General features: G+C 28.8%; 2 protein-coding genes across 3 annotated transcripts in view; both read right to left on the bottom strand.

Annotated features, from left to right (window-relative positions):
* Positions 1-26,267, bottom strand: part of LOC109605622 (protein YIPF5) — a 459,086-nt gene that overhangs the window by 227,321 nt on the left and 205,498 nt on the right. The gene's annotated exons all lie outside the window — the stretch shown is intronic.
* LOC109594921 (lachesin-like) overlaps positions 19,220-26,267 on the bottom strand; it is a 61,460-nt gene continuing 54,412 nt past the window's right edge. For both annotated transcript variants that reach the window (XM_049964464.1, XM_020010188.2), the window contains exons 7-11: positions 25,553-25,688; positions 23,494-23,642; positions 21,709-21,792; positions 20,971-21,024; positions 19,220-20,480 (exon numbers count right to left, since the gene is read on the bottom strand). In XM_049964464.1, the coding sequence (XP_049820421.1) occupies positions 20,317-20,480; positions 20,971-21,024; positions 21,709-21,792; positions 23,494-23,642; positions 25,553-25,688 (587 nt within the window). In that variant the 3' untranslated portion in view covers positions 19,220-20,316. The remainder of the gene's footprint in view (positions 20,481-20,970; positions 21,025-21,708; positions 21,793-23,493; positions 23,643-25,552; positions 25,689-26,267) is intronic.

Below are 26,267 nucleotides of genomic sequence, written 5' to 3'. Positions count from 1 at the left end.
AAATGATTTATTATTATGTTATTTATAATAATTATGTCATATTTATTCTTTTTAATAAAACTAACATCCGGACGGACCTCCTCGGTTGTTTACAACCGCCCTACACCAACACAAATTATCTGCTTCTGATGTTCATAATGGTTTTGGCGATTCAACAGTCTTCTTTTCATAGTATTCCATACGTTTTCTATTAGATTAGGTTCTGGGGAGTTTGCTAATCCAGGTAAAACGCTTATTTCATTCAATCTCTTTGAATACAGCTCGTGTAATCCTCGCAGTATGTGGCCTAGCGTTTTCCTGCTGGAAAATAGGATACACTATGGGTAACGGTTCTTCCGTCAGTATTAGTTCCTCCCCAAAATATCAATGAATCTCTTCCAAAATTCACCACCTCACGAGCATGTTTTGGTGTGTGTTTGGTTTTCATGTTCTCTCCAGATTTGTATCCTTCCAGAATCTGGGTGGTACCAAAATCTTGATTCATCAGAAAAGAGAATACGGCTTCAATCATCAATTAATGTGTTAACACTCACAGATGTGTCCATTTGACAAGCCACTTCACGTTGTGATGATCCATCTATCATCCCAATTGCTCTTAATTTTTGTTTTTTAAATTTGATGAACATGCAGTCAATAACACAAGGTATTCTAAATTATGCCGTTTAACGGAAACCCAAAAATACGATAAATATTAAATAAATATTATATTTTCATTAAAATTTGTTACATAATGTGTTTCTTATGTTTAGTTATGTTATTTTATAATTTGTAATTTTTTATTAATTAATAATTATTTTTTAATTAAATTTAATTCGATTTTTCTGGGTGTTTCCTGACACTTTGGCTGTGTATATTTACTAACAACCAAATTGACTAAATTATCACAAAGTACACATTAATATTAAAGTAAAGGTGTATTTGAAAAACAACATTTATTTTTCGCTTGATTTATTTCGAGAGGAAATGATTTTTGTTTGTAATTTAATGTTCGTTCAAAGCAACGTAATACATTAAAATGACTTGTTTATTTATTATTTAAAATGATACTTAATTTAAAAATGCGAAATTTCGCTGAACGAAGACATTTGTTCCTCTCAGAGGAAATTTCATCAGAATCGATTAAAATGTCATAAAAAATACAAGAAGTAAACATGCGACAATTGAATAGTGACTAAGTGAATTATCGTTGAACATCAAAACATGATCGATGAATCTGTGTCTGGATAACCGGTTTTAAAAGACATTAAAGGGTGAAAGTCAAGTAACTAATGGATAAAAGTGTTAAAGGTGCTGCAAGAGTATAGAAAATAATAGTTTTAAGACGCGTGATTTTTCAGGAAGAGCAGACTATTGATCACCGGCTAGGTTACTTCTCTGTTTCTAACGACTTGGCACTACGACCTAGGGGTTGTGATGGCGAGATCTGTCTACCTTAATCCCCTTTCACAAATGTTTCCTTCCAACTTATAAATGTAGGTGCTTGATTTTTTTATTAAAAAGAATTTCGAATTCAATATTACGTTCGTGGGCTGCCCCACCCCCACCCCCTCTGAACTAAGAATAAACTTGCGAGCGCGAACATTTCCCATCTGCTGAATTTAAAATTGGGTAATATCTTCATACATTCTTTTTAGACTTTACAAATATTTTGTGGATGATTGGCATCTCGAAAGTATTAAAGTATTCGTGGCTTCTTTTATTGCCTCCGTTCGTTTTTATGTTCCTTAAATAACGAATCTAACCGAATGCTGCCGCGTATAATTCCCCGTGCAAAGTGGAATAATGTTTTTGATGTGGGGATATGGCGTTTAGCTTATTTTATTTCTGATCTATTCGGTTTTATAAAACGAAATCTTGAAATGCCACACCAAAAAGAACAAAAAAAAATGTGAAAAGTAGCTACTTCGGAATGAATTATTTTAAAGTAGGTTAATGACGAAAATGTTAAAATTTGATACAGGAATTATAAAAGTATTAGTTAAGGCAAAGGTTAATAAAAAAACTTCGGCTTCGCCCATAAATTAAGGATTATCAAAGTTTACAGTTTAAAGCCCGAAAAAAATCAGTACGAACTCGGCGCTAGGTAATTTATTGAGATAGCGAATGTAAGCAATGACGTTGAATGACTTGGGTAGCTTAGTGTGGTTTAGTCTTAATTTGACCAGTCATTTGTACTGATTAGACTTAAGGGACTTGATCCACCGAATTAAGTTTCGAAATTACGCCAAGGTAACTACGAACCAAGTGGTGGTAAGAGAAGGATGACACGTGATCAGAGATTACGCCAACCTCAAGATTACGAAGTGAATTCTTGGGGGTGGATTTAATGATTAATTACACAGTTTAAGCGTAAACATTGACCTTTTTCTAATTTACGTTAATTCACCGCTGCGCATGCATTTAGTGGCAAGTAAAACCTCTCTTTTAATATCATATACTTTTTTTAAATAAAAAATGTAAGAAAATGTATTTTTATTTAAATTTCTTTAAGGTTGTTTTCTCAAAAGTTTACTACTTCATCTTAATATATTAAATCAACAATTAATTGCTAGACAGATTTAATAAAAAGTCATAAAGATGAAAGCAAAACCTAAGTACTTGGAGCATTTTATCAAAGAGTAGATGGAGTCAGTGAAGCGAATAATTCCTCCTTATTAATAATACAGCACTGCGACATAGGTGAGATTAGGAAAAAACGAGAATGGCCGATGTAATTCTTCGGCCTCTTTTATCATTCACTTTGCTTTAGACGACAGCAAAAAATATATCTGTCTCGTTACACAATTACGAATATTTGATGTGTTTCGCTTTGCGTTTCAATGGATGGGAAACTAATAATTATACCTTCGGGAGCTTTCGATTCGCAACAAGACTTGATTTAATTTGACGTTATTTAGTCGGTTTATTTAGGATACAAAGAGATTACGTTGAAACAGGAATTTTAGATCAATGGGAACCTGAGATGTAAAGGAAACATCTAATATCATTTTATTTAAAAAAAAACTAATAAGATTGTTTCAATTCGCTTATTGCAGGCTGGCTTAACTTTGTACTCAAAAAGGATTTAACTTATTTATTTAACAACAATTAAATTTAGTTTTCGATTATAACGAGACAAAAAGTTTAACTATTTTTGACATTAATGTGAAGGACTTACTGTTTCTGTCCTATATATAGCAGAAATTTTTACAAAAATAATACAAAGGATCTTAGTGAAATGGTTAGAATGAATTTAAGTTTTCAATATTTTTCATTTTATTAAATATTATAAAATCCTAATGCTGTTATCCAAAGGAATAACTAGTTTCAACAACTAAAACCTAGGATGAAATTAATTTCAAAAGATTAATCTTTTTTTCGACGGTTCAAATATAAAATACAATTGCAATTGCAATTGCATTCGTATTAATTGGAATTCCAGGTGTTACGAGAATTGTTTTAGTTAAAATGTGATTTATTTCATTTAATAATTTATAACATATCAACAATGGTTTATATATCATCAACATGTTCTATGGTTAGAATAATTTCTAACTGTCAGTATCAAATAGACATATTTATTATTCATAATTACAAAATTTTTCCAATGTCACTATGTTGGATTTGACATTTAAAATGCAAAATTTGAAGTAAATATCGTTCTTGTGATATACATGCATCAGGTACAAATTTGTTGATATTCTCGTCGGCCTCTCTCGGCAACTATGCTAACTGCATTGGGTCCTGCAGGATAAAATAGCAGGTTACAATACACTGAATTCAGTGCCATCTTACAGCGGAAAATAATACTTGTTCATGCGCAGGATAATTTCAGTATTTCCTTAAACAGTTTTCGCCCATAATTAGTGATATTTCAATTGATGATATTTGGGGAAAATTAGCTTAAACAGTTTCCTGTGTTTAAACAAAGAAGACTTTTACAATTCTATGCATTTTACTGGCTTGAGTTCCAATAAAAATACCTAGATGGCAGATGGTTAAAATTTTAATATTGTTTGTGTATTACCATATTTCTTTATAAGTAAAATTTAAACTTATTAAACTGATCGAAAAGAGTTAAGCATATTATTTTGGCCTAAATATAAATTTAACCATACATTTTTAAATGCCCTATATACGTTGATTATCTGTGAATAAAAACGTAAAAATGAAAATAATAAAACCTTAGACAAAAAAAAACTTTGTCGAAAAATCAGGGTTTTTAATCGATATTTACATATTTAGTTTGATTTTAACTCTGTTCAATAATTAACAACCAATTTCTACAGCCTTTTCTTAAAATATCATTTATTAGAAGCTGACCGACATCGTGTTGTAGGAATGGGTGGCTCAAAAAAGTTGATGTGGTCACTGCATTTAATGCATTTAAGACCCAGAAAGGAAGATTATTAAACAGAGGAACACAAGCAGACGTTATAAGAAACTGCTCATTTCTCAGACAAGACCTGATCCTGACTACTGGACATCATATAAGCGCAAGGACAGTTTTAAATCAGTGAAATGATGCAGGAGACCCATAAGGCGACTATATCTCTTGCCTACCCTCGTAGCCTACCAGCCCCGTGCTCATACTATCAGAGAATTAAGACACTTCTTCCAGAATTATAGAATTGGATCAAAATCATCTGGATGACCTGATAAGAAGTATACAACGTAGGGTATAAACTGTAATAGGAGGAGGAATTACTTTTTATTGTGAGAACAAAATTTCTTATTCATTTTGTAAAATAAACATTGAATGGGCTTTGGTTTAATTCCTTATTGATATTTATTTCTTTTAATACAATTCTACCAATACAATTTTAATTTTTAATAAATAATCATTTAGATCTAAAATAAGGCAATATGCTTAACTTTTTGCGATTAATTTATTTTTCACTCTAAAGCTGTTCTACTTAAATATTTTAAACATAATCCATATATCATTTTAGTTGCATTTTGGTAATTAATAATTTGCAATCTGTATATGCTTTAAATAAGTAGTTTATTTTACATGTATACTCTTAATGGGTAATACCTGCGTCTTAAAATTAATTATTTACTGAACTTAATTGAATCCCCACATATGTGGTTAAACTTGAAACTTGAAATCGATCATCTGGATGCTAATTCTCCAACATTAGGGATGAGTACTCTTTTGAAAAATAATCATACTACGACAACCCTCATAAAATTCATCTAATCAGCTAAAGTACTCGTGGAGTTATTTTCCTCAGGGGAGTACTAATCTCACACTACCAAAAAACTCAATAATTCAAATATTTTGAAAGAAACTAAGTTGTTTTAAATCTTAACAAAATAGTTACGTACTATAAATTCTATAACACAAAATAAGTGAACATAGGGAAAATTATATCTGTAGAAAAAAATTTTATGAACAAAAGTACCGCTGGAAATTTTTCTTTATTTTGATATACGTATATTGGATAAGTCTAGATAAGTATAAGATAAGTATTAGGGACAAAGAGGGGAAAATCTTATAAAAGACGCACTCCTGTTGGAATTCGGAGGCAGTCTCGGATTCACACCAACTAAAAACCTCTCGCCGGGCACCGATCCGAAGATCATTGCCAAATGTCTCATTTATATGGCAACTCATATATAGGTGACACAGGACGTATATGCAGGGTACATACGGGTTTGCTGAACCAAAAGACGTAAGGCAGGTAAAGATGTCAGCCCCGTGTCAACTGGGTTCGGAGCAAGACCCATCTGAGAAAGATCCGAGACCTTTTTGGGGATGATTGGAATTGCGGGGTTGGAGTTAACTTCCCACTGCCACTGGTTTATCTAGTGGTACTGAGCTCCAGGACCACGACAAGGTGGATCCATCCTGGGGGATATTAGGCTACCTACAGTAAATTTAAATAAATATATAATGGATTATAGTTTATTGTTTTTTCTATCATGATTAATTTAATTTTATTCTTTAAAAAATTGCATACTTTTTATTTTTCATTGGATAAAATTATAACATCTTTTTACTTCATAGTCTTCCTCTCCGAGAAATTAAATCCATTAGCAACTTCAATGCTTATGAAATGCACGTAGAACGTATAGACTAATCCATGCTAAACGTTGCTTATATTGAAGGAATGATGCCCTTAATAAATATCCTTCAATATGATATACGATTCCAAACTACATAAATGTGACGAATTGGTTAAAAGATCAAAAATCTAGGTTTTCTCTTGCTCTTCCCGATATCCAAACATCAACCTTATAGAAAACAATTGGTACAAACACGTTTATAATCATATTCAACATAAAAATTTTACTTAACTTAAATGAATTCTTCACGTCAATTCAAGATACTTGAAAGAATATGGAGTTGCGGTATATCCTAAAATTGGTGGTGTCCATGCCACAGAGATAAGCTAAAATTAAAAAACAAAAAGGATATTATAGAAATTGTTAATGTTACATTAAAAAACATAGATTTAATCAATAAAAATATCATTCAAAATTAACGTTTGCTATATTTATATTAAAGTAGTTTTAAAATACATTATAAAATAACAGTAGTAAATTAGACTTAAGTACATTTAAACATAATTCTCTCATAATAATAAAATTGTAATTAATTATAATTATTGTAAGTTTTACAAATTATTACATTTTTTCACATAATTACAACTTTATAAATTCAAAAGAAATGAACATACCCCTGAAAGAAGCTCTTTATTTTGATATTATAACATAGGAATCTATAAGCAAATATGTTTTTTTTTTCAGGAACACTTCTGAAACAATCTTTACCCATACATACATTTGTGTATTATATTTAAAGTTAAATTTATCCTAATCATAAATCTTTTATGTAATAAAATCGTAATTAATTGTACATAGTTTTAAAATTTATGTAAGTATTTGCTGGCAATCTCGAGAATGCCGCAACCAAATAAATAACGAAGTATATGGCAAATGAATAGGTTACTGGAGTTGGTGGTGAACTTAATAAGGTTTAATTTGGGTATATTTATGCACTCGAAGCGTTATTTGAAAATTATATTACAAGTACAATTAATTCAGCTCTTACAATTAGTTACTATGGTTTTAACGGAATTTAATTAATTTGCGAATATTTTAACGTAACATACATATTTGTGGGGAACTAGGTACGAATGTATATTCGATAATATTCTATAATAATAACACGGTTTGTTTTTCTATAGATAAAATAAGACTAATAAAAATTATATTAGTTTTGAAAGTTCAGATAAAACACATCTACAAAAAGATTTACTCTGTTACATTTAACGTTCAAAGTTAGATAAGACAATGTAACTTTTATCACCCTTATCTTTAATATATGTTGTTATTATTATCCTATAAAGACATTATTTTTAAAAGCTTCCTTAAACTTGCAGTTTTTGACATCCTTTAATGAAACGTGATCTTGGATACTATGTGTCGCCTATGGGGTAATATTATCTTAGTACCTACTGCATTGGTTTTACTATTAACAATAAAGTAAGATTTAATTAAAGTTTTCTTAATTAGTTTAGTGCTTTAGTGGTTCACTTATATAATGCTGCTACTGAAATTAAGTTTTTAACAAACTTTTATTGTCCAATAAAATTTATTATTAACAAGACGAAAATTATATTTTGTCATAATATCCATAAAATATTTGATCGGTTTGTCCTGAGTTTAATGTGTAATTTTTCTGTCGCAAGTTCAAATAGTAATTGATTACTTTTTCATTCTGTGTCTATTATAGGTTAATTAAAATTTTATTATGAACTGTTTTTTTTATTTACTTCAACAAATATTTTAATCTTTCTCTGAGCTTAATCCATAATTCTTCACATTTCTGTCGCAAGTTTAAAAAGTACTTTATAACTTTTACAATGTCCGTCTATTATAAATGAGTTTCAGTGTAATTAAATTTGCATAGAAGAAATATCAGAGTATCAATTAAAATTGAATAATATTGATGTTCCATTGAATTAATAAATATGAAACAGTTATTTTAACAGGAATTTCTGATGCTAGTTGATACGAACTTTTTTGACGTTACGGATTCATATTTAATGGTGTAAAATACATAATAACAAAATATTTCTAAACTAAATTATATTTGGTTCCGTCAAATATTAACGAATGATTTAATTAAAAACAAAAAAATAAAATAGTAATAGAATTTTTTTAATTGGGTATGATTGGTATTATCCCTGTATTACAATGAATAATAAAATTTCCAAATAATAAATATTTGCAATTTTATAAAAAAACTATACATTCCATCGAGTTTATATTTTATTGAGTTGTTAATTTTCCATTTTACGTTTTAAACAATCAATCATCAAAAAGTTATGGATGAAATAATCAAAAGGTCAAAGTACTAAACACTTGTTATAAAATATAATATATGGGCCTTATAATTTTGATTTTCCATAATAAAACAATTTTTATGAATTTTAAAATTTTATTGAAACGTTTGCCAGCAAGGTTGGAAGGATATTATCCCTGTAAATTTCCAAAACGATAAATCAAACTAAGATTACAATCAGAGTATGATTCATTGTCGATGATGTATATTTGCTAATCTACACTAAACTGCAGACTTAATGAAACTTCTGTTTCACCAGAGATATTCTGGATTATTAATTACTCTTAAATAGAGTGTTGTATGTAAGCAAATAAATTAATCCAATAAAGTGTTTTGTTTATAATAACAATGAATTAATTTAAATAAACTCAAGTTAATAATTTACAAGGCAACCGTTTTAATTAAACCTCGCAATTTTTTCGTCTCGAAAGTTAGTTAAACTAGTTTATCCGGCGTGTTCTTCGAGTAATTCTAATTTTGTTTAAATTATAGTCGAAATTTGCAGACTCCACTCATTGTCGGTAACGAAGACCAAAGTACGTGATGTTCTATATTCAGAGCAATTTACACAATAGCCGAGCGTGATCCTTTGGCTTAACATTTACGTGTAAATTTTCCTGCCCGCCATCTGTCACTAATTCGTCACCACTAAAATTTTCATGCCGGTATGGAACTCGTTGCAATTTGTCATATAAACTTCTAAATCTATTTGCACGGTCATTGTTTCAGGATGCTTTAATTGTCCTCGCACGTAAAATCCTTTGTTCATTTACCCACTCAATTGTCCGACTAAAGTTGTAACTTTCCTTTCAAAAGACTTGCTTTTCAGTTTATGCAACATTTAGGAAGTAAATTTATGGGTACATTTTCATTGGGGAATACCCAACATTAGTACAACAAAATGTTTTATTTCATATGTTTTAAAACATATTATAAAAAATGTTAAAAATTAAATTAGTGTCGCATTGTCGAAATATTTATACACTTACAAATTGAATTTCCACGTTGATGGCATACATAAAACTAAGAGGCTGGAATTGGACAGGAGGATATTGTCAGGATCGGAGCCCTCCAGAATTTTCTCTGCCCTTAGATTATTTGATTACCGCTCTCCTCAGTAACGGAAGTGATGAACTGGCTAGAGGCGTATTACATACATTATAAGGCGTCAACTCCAGTTAGATCAATTTGAATTTGTGATGTCCAAATTATCTGTTGGTTATTAGATAATATTCATGAACGTCAGGAGCCAATTTTTATTATAATTCTTTACGGAAATATGTTCTAATCGTATTTTAGTTCCCCCTCGACGAATCCGTCCTATAAATTTTCCACTCAATTAATTGAAAGTTTTGCATTTTATTATTTCATTTACTGCGTTTTATTTAATATGTTTGATTTTAGTGAAGTGGTTTAGGTCACATGCAAGTAATTATGGAGTTAATATAACGTTTAATAAAATATTAATTATTTTATATTTAATATATTTTATATTTAGTCCCATTATTACATGAACATAATAATTAAATAAATTATATTTTAATAATTAAATAAATAATGGTTTATTTATTTGTTATATTTATTTAAAATGCGCATATATTTTATAAATTAATGGTTTACTGGTTGGATAAATGACATATGAGAATTTCTCTCAACGTGATGAGCAAATATTTGTCCTAATCCTCATTGTAAGATATATTGGCCGGTGACGTCCGATATTGATGGTGGCAACTTGGATTTGTATTTGTCATTTTCAGTCTGATTAAATTAATGTTTTATCCTTTTTTTATTCCGAGATTGACTGCTATGGATGAGTGGATCGAAAAAGTACGTGATAGTGAAAGCAGTATCAATATTATTAGTTTTCCAGACAATAAAGATCAAATTATTTATTATATTGTTTGCTATATGTATGTATATATTTTATTTCAACAAAAATTGAGTTATGTAAATATACTGCACGTCTTTTGAAGTGGATAATTTAAATTTCCTGAATTAAATAAATTTAAAAATATTCTGTTGTTAAAATATTTTTACTTTGACTATGTTTGAATATTTGTAGCTTTTCGTTCAGTATTTTACTTTTTATACAGTATTGACAGAATGTAGAGCAACTCTTTCAAATAATTTTTGTGCCGATTATTATGTTAAAAAAATATATATTAAAGATTAACTTACCTTTATAAATTTAACAATTACATAGTCAATTAATAAAAAAATAAAGTGTTTACAATTAACTTCCAGACACCTCTCTTGAAGGAAATCAACAAATGGTCAATAATCATTGAATTCATGTTTTGCCAGGCCTCCTGCAGAACCGTAAATAAATCTTGTGACTTATTTTCAATGGGGTTTAGATCGAGAGATTAAGATGGCCTTTCATAACATTAATTTTTGAAAATAATATGTTAGTGTCATATTTTCATCACAATACGGTATCATGTTTCTCAATATTTCTATATACATAAAATGCTCCAAACTAACACGTTTAACAGTGGATATGCTATACTTTGGGTTAAATCTTTCATAAATAGGTCGCCTTCATGTAAAATACCATCACAACTAACCAGCTAACCTTGGATTTGTCACTCCAAATCATTCGTTTCCAATCATCCAGTCCAGTGTGAACGGAATTTAAGTCTGGCTCACCTGTCTTTTTCTAATAGTAGTGGTTTTTTGACTAACCTTCTCGTATGAAGACCCCTCTATAGTAATATATCTCTTATGGTTCTTGGAGAAACATTAATTTCAAGTTGTATCTCCTGTAGAGTTTTTATTTTGCTGGAATAAGGATAAAATTTGTTTATCGTGAAGTCTATTGGTTTTGGCCAGTTTTATTTTTTCCTTCCACATTATTAAATCTTAAAAATTGTTGTAAAACACGTGTTACAATCGATTTATTTAGACTCAATCGTCGAGCGATATAGATTTTTCTCTCAACGGATTGAATACAATCCGGGATTTTATTGACAACATAATTTCTTTTCGCAAGGCATTTATTAACTCAGCTACTTAGATGTATACTGTAAAACTAAAAATTATTGTCGATTTTATAGAGACATTTAGTAAAAATACTATTTTTGACAGCAGCTATAGTACATTTGTATATACACAGCGTTAGCAATATATATAGTTTTAAAGTTGTCTCTATTTTTTGCCAATAATATAAATTAATAGAAATAAAAATATACTACATTCCTTTCTTTTACAATTTTCATTTCCATTTTGTTCGGTTCGTTCTTTAATTTATCTTCCTTCTGAACATCCGCCAAGACAACAACAAGTAACCAGTATGTATAGTGACTCACAAAGTATAATAAGTTGAGCTTTGAATCATTATCATCAAACTGGTAATATAAATATACGACATGGTGGTGGTCCACAATGAGCTACTGTGTTCTGATTATTTCTGTTAAACGAAATTGCACATTCTCTACGTTTTCGACACCCTCTGTTAAGGAGGGGCTTTAGATTTCTCATATAAAACTGAAAAACTGTAAATGTTCGACATTATCATAATTATTCAACATATTATTATTTGCACTAAAATTGGGATCAGACTTCATTTTTGTAGACGACAATATAGTAAAAAATTTACAAATTTGGTGTTGTGATGAAACAGTGGTCACCGCGTTCACCAGACTGTAATACAATGAACACTCGAAAACTCAGAGATTAAATTGTTTATTAAAATTTATTTTGATGATACGTTTATTATTATACAATGAAATTGTATTCTGATTTTTTAAATTATTTCAAGTACCTAAAAAGATCCACAGTGTATTTATGTTACAGCAGGTTAACATAATTTACTGAATATTTTTTAATTTTATTAATATCCTCTTTTCCTTTTTTACATACTATAAATGTACAATCCACTGAAAATAAACTATTCTAGTCGTTATTGGTTTCTGTATTTAAATTAAAAATTATATAAATAATAATATTCATTATTTAATGTTTATAAAATATTGGATAACATAATTTACAATTTTAAAGTTGAACTTTAAAATAACATAACTTTCATCAAAATAACTCCCTTTGCAAAATTTTTCAGCAAAACAATTACTTTATAATCAACAGTTATTTCTTTCAGTATGAAAACTTTAACCTAAATCATAAAATAGAAAATAAATTGTCATACCATTTTATTCACATTACACATTCCTAATACATCAAATATAAATTATTGACTTTTATTATTTTTAATATTTGTTGGCTATAAAATCTAACGCAAATAATTAAAAAGAATTGTTAATGCTAATCCAGAATGTCCAATAAATTTTTTATAAAATTAGTCAGTTTTTCATTGAGTTATCAGAATACGATATATTCTTTTTTATGCAATACCTGTTTTATTTTTTATTTATTTTATAGAAGTATCTTTAAAAGAACTAAATCTAATGCGCATATCAAATATAAATTTCAAATTATTGCGAATATAATTTTTGTCTAAATTATTCACCAGTATTACGTGCAGTTATTAATGTTTGTTAGATATTCCATATAGTACCATAAATTTAATTATTTTAATAATTAAACTAATAACAGTAATAATTGTATAATAAAATAGTATCAGAATTTTATATATTATATATAATATATAGGAAACATTTTATTTGTATAATAACGTTTCAGTTTTCAATTTAAGAACTTAAATTGTTGAGATTTAAATTAGATATATTCTTTGAGTCCTGCTCCTGGGAATAATCAAACATCTCATCAGTGTACATAATACGGCATGGAAATCCCCGAGTAAATATAGCATTGTCCCAGATACGGTAATTTATTACCAGCTGACGCCAATGCTTGTATTGACGAAGGTTCTATAATGAAAACTTTGAACAAAGGACAGATATTGTGGTGTTAAGTTATAAATTATCTGAACGAATTTTAATTATTAATATTACCCAACAGTGGGTACAGAATATTTCTCTGCGGTTAATAACAATGCTTTAAAGTCACGCGAATTGCAAATCTCAAATTGCAAACAAGTTGTTTAAAAAAAATCTTCATGGAAACAATGTGACCCAACGCTAATGTAAATGGTGCCATATTTCAGTTCTAAATAATTTCATACCGTTCCATCATATTTTAATTCATATGTTGACAAACACGGTGATTAAGTATGGCAATGCATAAACACAATTGCAACACATGTATGCAAATAAAATAAACACCGCGGAAATAATGAAAAATTCCCCTACACATTTGGAACTAACGTGATAATAAATCTGGTGCTAGAACCTGCGGTTACATCAGCAATGCAGGTTGCATTTGACATTTATATTTATTTAGTGCAGAAAATTTTATAAACCCCTGGTCTCGCGGGTCGGCTCAAATTTTTATTCAGTGACAATACCTCCAGGAATTTCTGCCGTCCTGACAATGCGCCACCGTCGAAATTCGCGGGGATTCCTACCTACTTGTGTATGACAATTTTCATTCCTACTTCATAAAGATGGCAAACAATTTCATCATTCATGTCGTTTGTTTAATCCAATAATACGAGTTGAATTAGGTCAATGTTAGGTTTTTCCTTAAAATTATACTTTCTAAAGTAAACTGAAAGTGTAATTTCTGGATGAAATATTTTTTTTGTTTTTGTTTAAAGGATATTTGCACCATTTATCACTACAGTAAAGAATTTTTTTTTTAAATTATATTACAGAGGTGGCTAAACTGCGGCTCTTTGAAGGATTATTTGTTACTTTCGATAAATGTACTCGAGTTCCCTTTTCATTCCAGAATTATCAAAACAGACATTTTGTACATTTACTTATGTTTTCAATAAATATAATTTCTGTAAAAAATTTTTTATTACCCTTTTTGCACACCTTTTAAATACGTATTTAATTGCAGCTCGCGAAAAATTTAAAATTTTGAAAAATGGCTCGGATTATCAAGAAGGTTGGCCACTCCTGTTATATTAGATATATTATATTAAATCGTATATGATATTTGAAAGCTCTTTTATGCTATTTCTGACTAAGCTATTTAGTTTTTCCATCATTTTACTAATTTTAAATTTAAAAATTTTAAAATTTAAAATTTAAATTTTTAAAATCTAAATTTAAATTTTTAAAATTTAAAACTTTTTTATCTCAAATTTAAATTTTTAAAATTTAATATTTTAAAATTCAAAAATTTAAAATTCAAAAATTTAAAATTTAAATTTTAAAATTTGTGTATAAGATCTAAATTTTATGACCGAAATTTATGTTTATGACCACTTTTAATTTATGGTTATGACCAAAATTTATATTTATGACCAAAATTTATGGTTAGAAATTTTAAAATTTAAATTTAAAAAAAAAAAATGTTAAAATTTTAAATTTTAGAAATTTGAAATTAAAATTTTTAAAATTTAATATTCAATTTTTTAAAATTAAAATTTTTAAAATTTTAATATTTTTATTTTCTAAATTTTAAATTTTAAAATTTTTAAACATAAATTTTGGTCATAACCATAAATTTAGATCTTAATATTTTAAATATATATTTAAATTTTAAAAAATTAAATTTTAAGAATTTATATTTTAAATTATAAAAATTTATATTTTAAATTTAAATTTAAAATATAATTTCTTAAAATTCAAATTTTTAAAATTTAATGTTTTAAAATTTAAAATTCAAAATTTATTTTTAAAAATTTTGAAATATAAAATTTAAAAAATTTAAATTTTAAATTAATAAAATTGAAATTTTAAATTTTAAAAATTGATATTTAAAATTTTAAAAATTGAAATTTTAAACAAAAAAGATTTATATTTTAACAAATTTTAAAAATTTAAATTTTAAACAAGTTTTGTATTTTAAAAATTTAAAATTTAAATTTTTAAACATACATTTCTATCATAACTACAAATTTAAAATTTTAAAATATTGAATTTTAAAAATTTAAATTTTAAACGAAAAAAAATAAATTTTAAGAATTTATATTTTAGTTTTTAAAATTTTAAATTTAAATTATGAAAATTTTAATATTTTTAAAATTTAAAATTTTAATATTTAAATTTTTTAAAAAATTGTGTTGCTTTCAAATTTTACATAAATACTAAAATAATTTCTTAATCAATAAAAAATAAATATTAACATAAAATATGGATAATTTATTATTACTATTAATTGTTAATTAAAGTTTTCGGTAATTGGGTGGAATGTCACGTGATGGGGTAAAATGATCACATTATCGGAGTGGGTGATTACGTGATAGGGGTGGGTGATCATCCGATAGGTGTAAATGGTAAAGACTTTTTTTATTAAATAAATATAGCAAAAATAGATAATTAAAAAAAATAAAATAAATAAAAATTATAGAATTCGTTAGAAAACAAATACATTAGAGACATTTCTATTTGTTTCAAATTTTTACTAAACAATTATAACAAAAAAAAAACACAGAATTAATTTATTACATTCACTAAGTTTCTTAATTATTGTACTTAGATTTAGTTTAGTATAAAATAAATTATAATTAATAATTCCATATAAAAAACAGCTATTGTATAAAAAAAAAAACTATTTTGGTACCTCAGATTATGATACATTTTTTTTATGATTAACGAGTTGTAGGAATTTGTAGAGTAAATAAAATGGAGTCTAAAGGATGACAAATTATCACCTAATGCATGATTTTGGATTAAAGCTTTCATATCCAACAAATAATGGGAGATGTGAAAAGCAACTGAACGTTAAATTCATGACCCTGTAATAAAAAATTATATTTTAAATTTAAAACTTTCACTAGATAATTTTAAACACTATGTCTACTATATTGTCTTAGTTGTAATTTTTTAATTATTAATTGTTTGATTTTCAAATAAAGTAAATATTGTTAGATTAAATGAAAAATTGGATGGTTTATCGTACGGTATTAGAGAAGGAGGGAGAAAACAATCCGTCTGTAAAACCTTCAGTCGGTAAAGGTGGAAAGCCTGTTGCAATTCGAAAGTAAACAATACCTATCACATCCATCATTCTGAATTTGTCCAAATGCACTAATCTGATTAGAAACGCATTAATTCCAACTGTCCACAACGCGGCGTCAGCGTGTTTGAATTTGCTATCGGATCGACAAGCTAATACTTAACCGCCAGTCTTCGAATCAATATGGAATCATTTGTTGCTAAATTGAATTTGGCTAAACCTAACAAGGTAAAATTCACTAAATTTCCCATTAAGTCAAATCCATGTAATTACCTGATAGCGACGGCCAGTACAAAACAGATACAACAAGTATGAAGGCAGCCCGTTGTAACGAGCGAATAAATTACAATCAATGGACGCGATCGGACAACGCTTGTGCTGTATGTGGCAATATACGAATAATGGTGTTCATTTTAGCGTTGACCTGACCAGTTTACCCAACCAATTGGAATATTTTGATTATAAACGTTTATAGACCGTGGCAAGTACTAATTTTTCTGGACACTTCTTGAACTATAAATCCACTCTCAACTCAGTCAACATTTTTATCTAAATTTGCTCATAAATCATCAACAAAGATTTATTGCAATGGTGCAAAACCTAAGAGAATTTGGAGCGGAAGGATGATTGAAACACTTCGTCTATGTACCGTATCTTATTGACAGATCGCGGTGGGAGTTCGCCATCCCAATTGGGCGATCACATACTCCTGCCTTCATTCCATCGCCTAAGTCACTCAATTACTCTGAGTAAGCCAACACATTAACTCGTATTAGATCGCTGACCTGTAAAACACTCCGTCACTGTCTTGTTCGTTTAATTAAACATCGAAATTCAATATTCTGTTGAATTTTTAATAAATAATCAGATGTTCGGTTCACAATGACAAAACAATATTTACAGAAATAACGTGATACAATTAATCATGGCATCTTGGGACAATTAATAAAGCGAAAAGTTACTATCATTACTACTATTGTATCTAAAACAGTAACACAATTAATATTCAGACCATTACTTCGCCAAAACTTCTCAAGAAGACAAATCAACTTCTAGCAAGTAAGAAAGCCTACCCGCCCTCCTCCTTATGATTTATACAGAGCAAATGATCCGATAGTGTTTGAGGGTTGCCACTGTCTCAATGGATGTAAACAATAAACCTGGATTCACACTCATGCGAACAAACATACATCAACGTCGCGTTTCAGTTGGGAGATGGAGCAACACACGATTAGTACTCACTACTGCCGCAGATATACGGCCTAAGTAACGTGATATATGCCATCGGACGGATCGTATCTTTGCCCTCGTTGATTCGCAATTACGGAATGTGAATGTGAGAATTCGGGGTCGCAAAACGAAGCTCCCCCATTCATTTAATGTCACGATAACGGGTTTTTTTTGGAAGGCGTCATTCGATTCTAATGTTAGTCGATTCGTGTTTTTTCCTACATTGGAGCATACATGGTAATTGAGAGACTTTGATTACTTTCATCACATTACGCTTCATTTGGCTGGAAGTTTTAGCTTTGATTTACTAGAACATATTTAACTTAACCTGACATTTTTACCTTCTGCCAATATAAATATTCATTTATGTAATTCTAATTACCTAATTCAGTTTTAATAATTGTAGGCATTTTGTACTGAATAAACATATTGAAACGTTTCACGTACAAATAAATTCACTGTCTAAATACCGGTCAATAAATTTTATTATTGCCGCAATGCCCGTATTAAATCTATATGCTAATGATTAATTAATCCAGTTACCAGTAATGAAAATAACAACTTGAATGCAATCAACATTAGTTTTACGATCAAACTTTGTTTCAAAATTAATGACAACTATCAATAGCATGTGCTAATAAAATTTTCATATTAATCATTTTAATTGATATGCTAATTTGATTACATTAATAAATTGGTAACAACAAATGACGAAATAGGTATTATTTCAAATGTGTTGTTAATATGAACAAACAAAGTGAAATGTTGAAATGTAATAAATAAATATATTTTGATTAATCAATATGTGCATTAAATATTAGTTAATCCACACCCATCAATATTAAATTTATATATTTTTTTAACAGAAATAAACATCTTAATTTGTGTCTGTTAATAAAATTTAATTTTTCCAATTTTCATTAAACCCATCCCGCCGTGAACCTTCCGCAATAATAATTAAGTAATCTTGTTATCTTTTCTTAACGAGTTCATTAAGATAATTGTATTTATTTTGCTTACCTGATTGCAGAAGGAGTTATTCAATCTTCTCCGGCTAATTACAACAACTAATCTCGGATAACTACCCGGAATCGTTGAGACAGGCGTCGGACCCCGGTGTAACTCCGTGTGTTGCGACGAATTTCAGAGTAATTCGCTATTTGAATTGAACAGAAAATTTCATCATGAAAATTACCCTGTCTGGCTTTCGACGGCGTGTTTTTTAGGGGAGAATTGGACTCAGCAAGAGGGAAAAGCAATTACGAAACGATAATTCCACTCAATATGTGTAGGAAAAAGATTATTTCAATTTATTAGGAAATAACCCGTTAGTATATAATGTTAAAGTTTTATTGAATTACTGGTAAAATCGTATAAAATTGTTGGCAAGTGATTAAACATTGCTTTTTACTATTATCATATGGTTTGTTTTTAATGTAAATATGTAAAATGTAAGTATAAAATACATTGCCACTGAATATTATTTAAAAACTGTAATAAACTTTTTCCCTTCATTAATTTTTATATTAATAATTTTATATCTTTTTAAAGCGAATTTTATTCATTTAGTATATATTTTAATATTTGGCTGTTTTAATTAAAAGCTGACAGTACAAATATTATTCATAACAATACATTTTTATTTTTACCTTTTTCTAAAATTGATATTTTTAACCGATATTTTTAATTATAATTTCATTTCAAGTTGAATCAATGTAATCATTTATTTAATTCATAATATTAAATATGTATATATTCAAATGAACTCTAGAAACTTGTATCTTCTGCAATACTTACCTTCGTGAACTATTCTAAAGAATTTTTGGTAGTGGGCCAAAATAAATAGGCCACATTTTATAATAAATTAACTTTATTGTTTTAATAACGTGCTTACTGCTATACTGCAGGATATGTACATTCATTTACAGAACATTTATGCTATATTTGTTTTATTATAATTAATTCGGAATCACACAAATTTCACTATCGGTATATTTACAAGTTTAGGTCATTTTGATTACAGTCTTAATTTTTACCACTAAATGGGAAATACTTATAGAATATTTATCAAACACAATGTTCCACATGTACATGAACATTTCTCTGACAAAGTAATGTAATAATACTTTGTTAAACAAATTTAGACAGTTAAAGTTGTTCCCATTTAGCTTACAATAATTTTGACTTACGTACTATACATATTTTATATTAATTGAGCAAAGTAAATAAATAATATAATATTAAGTACTGCTGCTTCCTTAAGATTTTCTACATATACATATAAAATCTATGTTACAAATTGTTTAAAACTTAAACGGGTAACCTCTATGTGATATTATATCTATCGAGTATGATTTAGATGGATAAAGTCGTAAACATGATGATTAAATTCAAATTTAATTTGATGCAATATTTATAACATAGGTTCAAAATACAACAGTGACAAAGATGCCTGGCTGTGTAAAACTTTATGCTACTTGGTATGTTCACTACTTTGTGTGCATTTGGTAATGTCCGGACATAAATAATCGTGAGACATTAATTTTATAGTCAATTTTACCTTTATCCAATCCAATCACCTTTATCATCACGGTTCAATAAAAATTACCTATTACCAACGTAGTCTTTATACACCCATCATAATGCAACATTTACAAATAAGTATAACCTTTATTTTTACAATATCTTCTCTGATATGATTAACGTCAAAAGTTTTTGGGCACCTATACGTGTACAAAAAAATGCGCATAGCTGAAAATGGAACTCCTCAGTTATCATTAAACTCAACGGCGAACTTTTCAACGGCGGTTTTAAAATATTTGTCACCTGAGAACCGCAACCAGCGGCATTATCATCAAGGGGAAATGAAAAATTAGGGATCTCTGGACGCAAGAGGCCTTCGAGATAGTCTCCAGTTCCAGAGGGGCGGGCGCCACGCTCGGAAAGAGCCAGTTTTCAGACGGGTCCTCTTCCATCACCCTTTCTCCTAAACAGGACAAATTATCGAATTAAATCTTGGCAAAGACGTATCGCGGTAAAGCGGCGAGGAAAAAGGCTGGTATTAAATTGGAATTTCTTTTTTATTTTTTACAAGTCGACGACAATCCAAGTAAATTAATTATATTTATTTATTTTCTCCATTAATTATGTGAAAACTTAAATCTTTAATTTTAAATTGAATGTGTTATGAGTTTAATAATTTAATTATAAAATGGCATGAGGCAAAAATAAGAGGACCTCTCTCGAAAATTGCACTTATCATTAATAATAATCATAATGGTCCCTTGTTGATCATCTAGCCTAGAATTTACTATTATTATAGCTTAGTTTTCACCCCTCCCCTAATTCTGAAAAGTTTGTGAATAATGAATAAACACTTTAGTAAATTATTGCCAAAGAAGATGGTCTACACTCCTATTATTATTTGTTTCCCTTTAGGAATACATAAGTTATGTAATTACACGACGCATACTCACCCAAAGGGTTGCCGAGAAGTATTGAGCTTGTGCTTCTAATATTACTAGTTATTTCTGAAAGAAAAACACTATTTGTAATAATTGTATAACAAGTAAATCAATCAGTCGCTGACTGAATATAAAATCTAATACATGGATATTATTTCAGTGTTAATTACTGTTTTCAACGCAATCCATTTTAAATTGGAGTTCTCTTCAACTATTATACAATAATTGGAAAAGCCATAAAATTGTAACTACAATTTAGTGCTGTATTTTGATTTTAATTAATTTGAAAGTGGCAATTAATTTTGTTGGTTATTAATTAATTTCATTTCACTTTTGTGTATGAGCTTGTTATAGGGATAAAATTTTTATTCAATAATATATGATCAATTTAATCACTTAAAAAAACAAATAATTATCGTTATATTTAGGTAGTAATAGATACATTATTTATTATTTTATTTATATATATTATAAAAAATTATAGAAGTCCGATGGAAAGTACTTTCCTGTATATAGAAAAACTATGATACTCAAATTACTTGGACGAAAGTATATAATACGATCCCCACTAATGAAAATTAAATAACCCGTCTTACAATAAAGCAAGGGACAAAATAATCTTCCTTTTGCAAACAAAGAAAACAACTCGGAACATTAAACTCTAGATGTAAATTACTTTAATTAACTTAATTTAGATATTTTCTGTCGTTGTTATGTTGGATTTTTCCATGTAATTTTCGTAGCACTTACCTAAAATTAAATTTGTTTCTGTGGTGGTTGTAGTAGTAGTGGTCGTCGTCGTGGTTGTAGTTGTAGTTGTTGTTATTCTTATTTCTAAAACAAATAATGTTTTAGTATTTAGAAAATGTTATAATAAAACTCTCTCTAAATCCATGCACTTAGAATAAAAAAGAATAATTTAGAATAATATGATTTCCCTGGAGAATATTAAGAATATTTAATTAAAACAGAATAAGATAAACTAAATAAATATCTTATTTTAATGCCTTCTTATAACCAGTTTAACTCCGTAATTTCTAAAAAGTTTTACCATCTGCTCTGAACTCAGATATGGCCCAACGAAATCCAGGTCAAGCCAAAACTTAAAATTATGCTAATAAATCTTTTGTTTTCATTAAGTATTGAAATTTATGATATGATATTTCAAACATAAACTTGATCTCAATATTCCATATTAAAAATTTAGCATCTGTTAGGGAATGTTTTTGAAAGAACTTACAATAAATTTAGTTTCTGAAACAACTTAAATGGATTTCGATTTTTTTTTCGAACTGAGAATTTTATTTGCTGTGTGTAACTGAAATAATTAATATAATTTTTTTCTGCTTTCAGTATTTATATTAGCAATTATATTCAAAAAAAATAAATTCTTGAGCATTTTTGAAACATGTACAAGAAACTTATTCTAGAATATTAATTAAGAAAACATTTAGAATTTAAAGTTAGCATTTGATAAAAGTTTCGTAAAAGAATTTAACAAATAAATGGGGGAATTTCTATCTCGCGTCTACTAAGTTGGTTTAATTAAATCTCATTAAAAATTTCTTTACCCTGTGCAGTGGTAATCTAGTGATTCGTAATTTAATATAATTGTATTAAATCTAGACGGAGGAAATAAAGCCATACCAAGGACGGACATGTAAAAGTTAAAACACATCAAGCGGTGCAGCTTTGAAGCATAAACCATTCTAACAATTTATTCAGACTGGCGCGTTGGTGTAAGAGTGTCAGCAAGGGATGATCCCGTTTAATTTAAAACCTCAAAACAAAAATATATCCAATATTACAAAGACTAAACATTCAACCTTTTTACAAGACAGGTAATGAGATTTCCTAAAATATGTATTCTTATTTGCATTTAAATTAAATTATTCCGCTTTATTTTTACTGTTGGAATAGAAGGTGACGACACGAGAACTCTAGGTTTCAAGATTTTTCACGAAATTGCTTTTTAATGAGTATTTTATTGTTCATGAGAGATTTGGAGAATAATTATTGTTGCATGTGTGGTTAGTTTCACCACTCCATTCAAATTTCAGTTGAAACATTAATTTTAACTTATTTTTATTGATTTTTGGTTAACTTTTCAATTCAATAAAAAGATTTCTGTCCTATTTGAGTATTTAAGAATTTTATTCTTCGTAAACAGAAGTACATGTAAAATAAATAAAAATATATGTATGTTAATGTATAGTCTTTAGATCATAAACATCTTTGACGTTTGAAACTAAAAAGTAATAGACTTAAAAAAGGAACAAATAAAATAGAGATATGGAATTATATAAAAAGGGGGAATTGATAAAAATTACAGCATAAAATTCAATTACATTTACTGAAACAAATGGAATATTGAAACCGATTAAATAGACAAATTACATTCTATCGTAGTGACAAGTGCAGACATTGAAGAGCAAGTATTCCTTCAATACGACATGAAATTGAAGTTACCTTTTTTATTATTTAATTTAATAAAGTTACGCTTTACTTTGAAGAAGGAGATATTTCACTACTTACCATATAATCGAACTGATTCTTCCGCCTTTCCCATTGTGTTAGATGCTACACAATTGTAATTTCCATAATCCTTATCCGTTATATTCTGGATTGTTAATATCATAACCACTTTGAATCCCGTTCGTCTTTCCTGCGTTGAATGTCTATGTCTGCAACAATTTGGAAATTAATTATATAATGGACATTAATCTCATTATTTGGATCTCAGATAAACAGAATAAAAATATTATCGGAAGCTTTCAATATACATAAAATTTCAATATATTTCACGTGTATAAAAGTCAATATTGATAATGCACCCGGAGTTTATAAAAGTTTGCATTTATTTTTTTTTAAAGCCCCGGAACTTTCTAGAAGTTTTAGACTAATCGTAAGTTGAACCATCCTATTAAAATAAGTTCTTTATAGAATGAACTGTCGGAGTTAGAAACTGAGTAGTTTTCGCACAGTGGTTTTAAAGTTAATTATTTTTTTCAACCTTTTCGTTAGTTATTAATTAAATTTTTAAAGTTCGAAACTGTGTGTAATTATTTGTTGTGTTTTTGTTTGTGTACTAGTACTAGAATACGACCAACGTCGAATGAGTATAATTATAAAATAAAGTCACTTAAATAATTTTTATTAAGCGAAATATACACCAGGTGAAAAAAAAAATTGGGTTTAAGTTATAAGTGACTAAAGACAAATTTTGACCCCTTAATAATCAAATGAAGAAAAATATACGAATATTATGGCATAAAATTAATCATTTTGAAACTCTATTTAGTCTCTGATACAGTTCTCATGAATTTGTTCAATTTACTAGAGATCTAGTCACATTGATAATTTATCCTCTAAATGAATAATCGTAATATAAACTTCAAAACGTGTCAACTATTTTACTATTTATCGTATTTCTGGCTACCGTTAAACGGTGCAACTTACTATATCTTGTGTTATTGACACAAAACACTTTTAATATTATGAAAAGACACCATATGAGCAACAAACAAAAATTAAGAGGAAACGGAATGATAGAGGGTGGATCATCACAACACGAAGTGGCTCATCAAATGGAGACATCTCTGAATATTATAAGTCAATTGTGGAGACGTTACACTAAGTATAATCACAAAGAAGACATCCAGACTGCAGTAGGATAACTAATCTGGTACAAGACCGCATGTTGCCTTCGCAAGCTAGAAAACACCTGGAAATAATTAAGATAAGACCTTCTTAGATCCCACGGTAATTGTGTCAGCTCAAACAGTCAGAAACCATGTCCGAGAACAAGGTCTAATTCAGAGACGACCTTTAAGGGTACCCCGATTGCTCTCTGGAAATAACGCTACTCGTTTAGCTTGGGTATAAGAATATCTTAATCGGGGTCCTGATTATTTTATTTTCTGATGAGTTAAGATTTTGCACCCCAATTTTGGAAGAGTACGTATCTGGAGAGAACCAGGAAACGAAGCACGGCTGCATCATACTCGTGAGATGGTAAATTTTGAAGGAGGTTCATTGATGTTTTGGGGGGGAATAAAATTTGGCGGAAGAACTGAGCTCTTTTTAATGGAAACAACTTGAATGCAGTTAGTTATCGCAACAACATTGTGTTATTTAACCAATATAAGCCCAAATTTCATTTTCCAGCAGGATTACGCTAGCGTAGGCGTTCCACCTTGACCAGCAAACTCCCCAGATTTTAATCCAATAAAAAAAGTATGGGATGCTATGAAAAGAAGAGTGTTAACTCGGTACCGGAGGTATGGCGAAATCTGGACCAAAAGTTACTCGATAAGCTTCTAAACAATGTTAGTTATTAATAAAAAATAAATATGGCATAATTATTATAAATATCTTAATAATAAATATTTGGATATTTGTATTTGTAACATCATTTTACAATATATTTTATGTAATTAGTAAAAAACAGTTATTTATATTAATACATTATATTCACATAAGTTTTTCTGGTTTTATTGCAAGAATTTAAAAATGTTTATGTGTTCCCTAAACACATTGTGTTTATATTATAATATGTGGCCTCCAATCACTTTGCGAGGCCAGTGTAACTTACCCACTAAGAATGACTTCATTTTCCTTAACCCAGTAGTTGTTGGAGTTAGGGAAAGCCTCTACGTCGCACTTGAGTTTAGCCGTAGTCTGCAGTGGCGCGCCCACTAAAGGCTTTTGAACTTGCACCTTGGGACTAACTGAAAAGACAAACTTTAATCAGGAGCGATATTAAAACTAAACCCGGCCACTATTCGGGAATACAGGCGGGCAGATTGACTCTGTACCATTGGTTGTTTAATTAAACATCCAATGCACCAAAACGGATGTCACCAAACCATCCGGTTACAAACCATATGGGCGGGTCAAACATGTGGATATCGGAAAACAAACCAATATTTTTTTCCTTCTAAACAGATTACAATTAATTAGACTTGATGTTCGTCGATGATCATTTTTTAACATGTGTCATGACTTGCATAAACAAATGTATCGCAAACATCCGGAGAATAATGTCGTAAATAAGATAAATGACCTGTACGCCTATCGACCGTAAATTACATCAATGACCCCGGTAAAACGGGATATACTGGCTTAATTAACACAATGCACAAGGTGTAAGAAGTGAATAATTGCTGCGACTTAATGGACAAAGTTTCGGCCGTTTCGAATATTGCACTTGAGATTACATGGGGAATTGCAAATGAAATAACATTTAATTGTTGCTCTGCTTTGCCACTGTATAACTTTATAACAGTGTCTGATAATCTAATAAGACT

This window comes from Aethina tumida, chromosome 3 (genome assembly GCF_024364675.1).
Source record: "Aethina tumida isolate Nest 87 chromosome 3, icAetTumi1.1, whole genome shotgun sequence".
NCBI lineage: Eukaryota > Metazoa > Arthropoda > Insecta > Coleoptera > Nitidulidae > Aethina > Aethina tumida.
The sequence above is the reverse complement of the archived record's forward strand: the minus strand, read 5'-3'. Positions and strand labels throughout refer to the sequence as shown.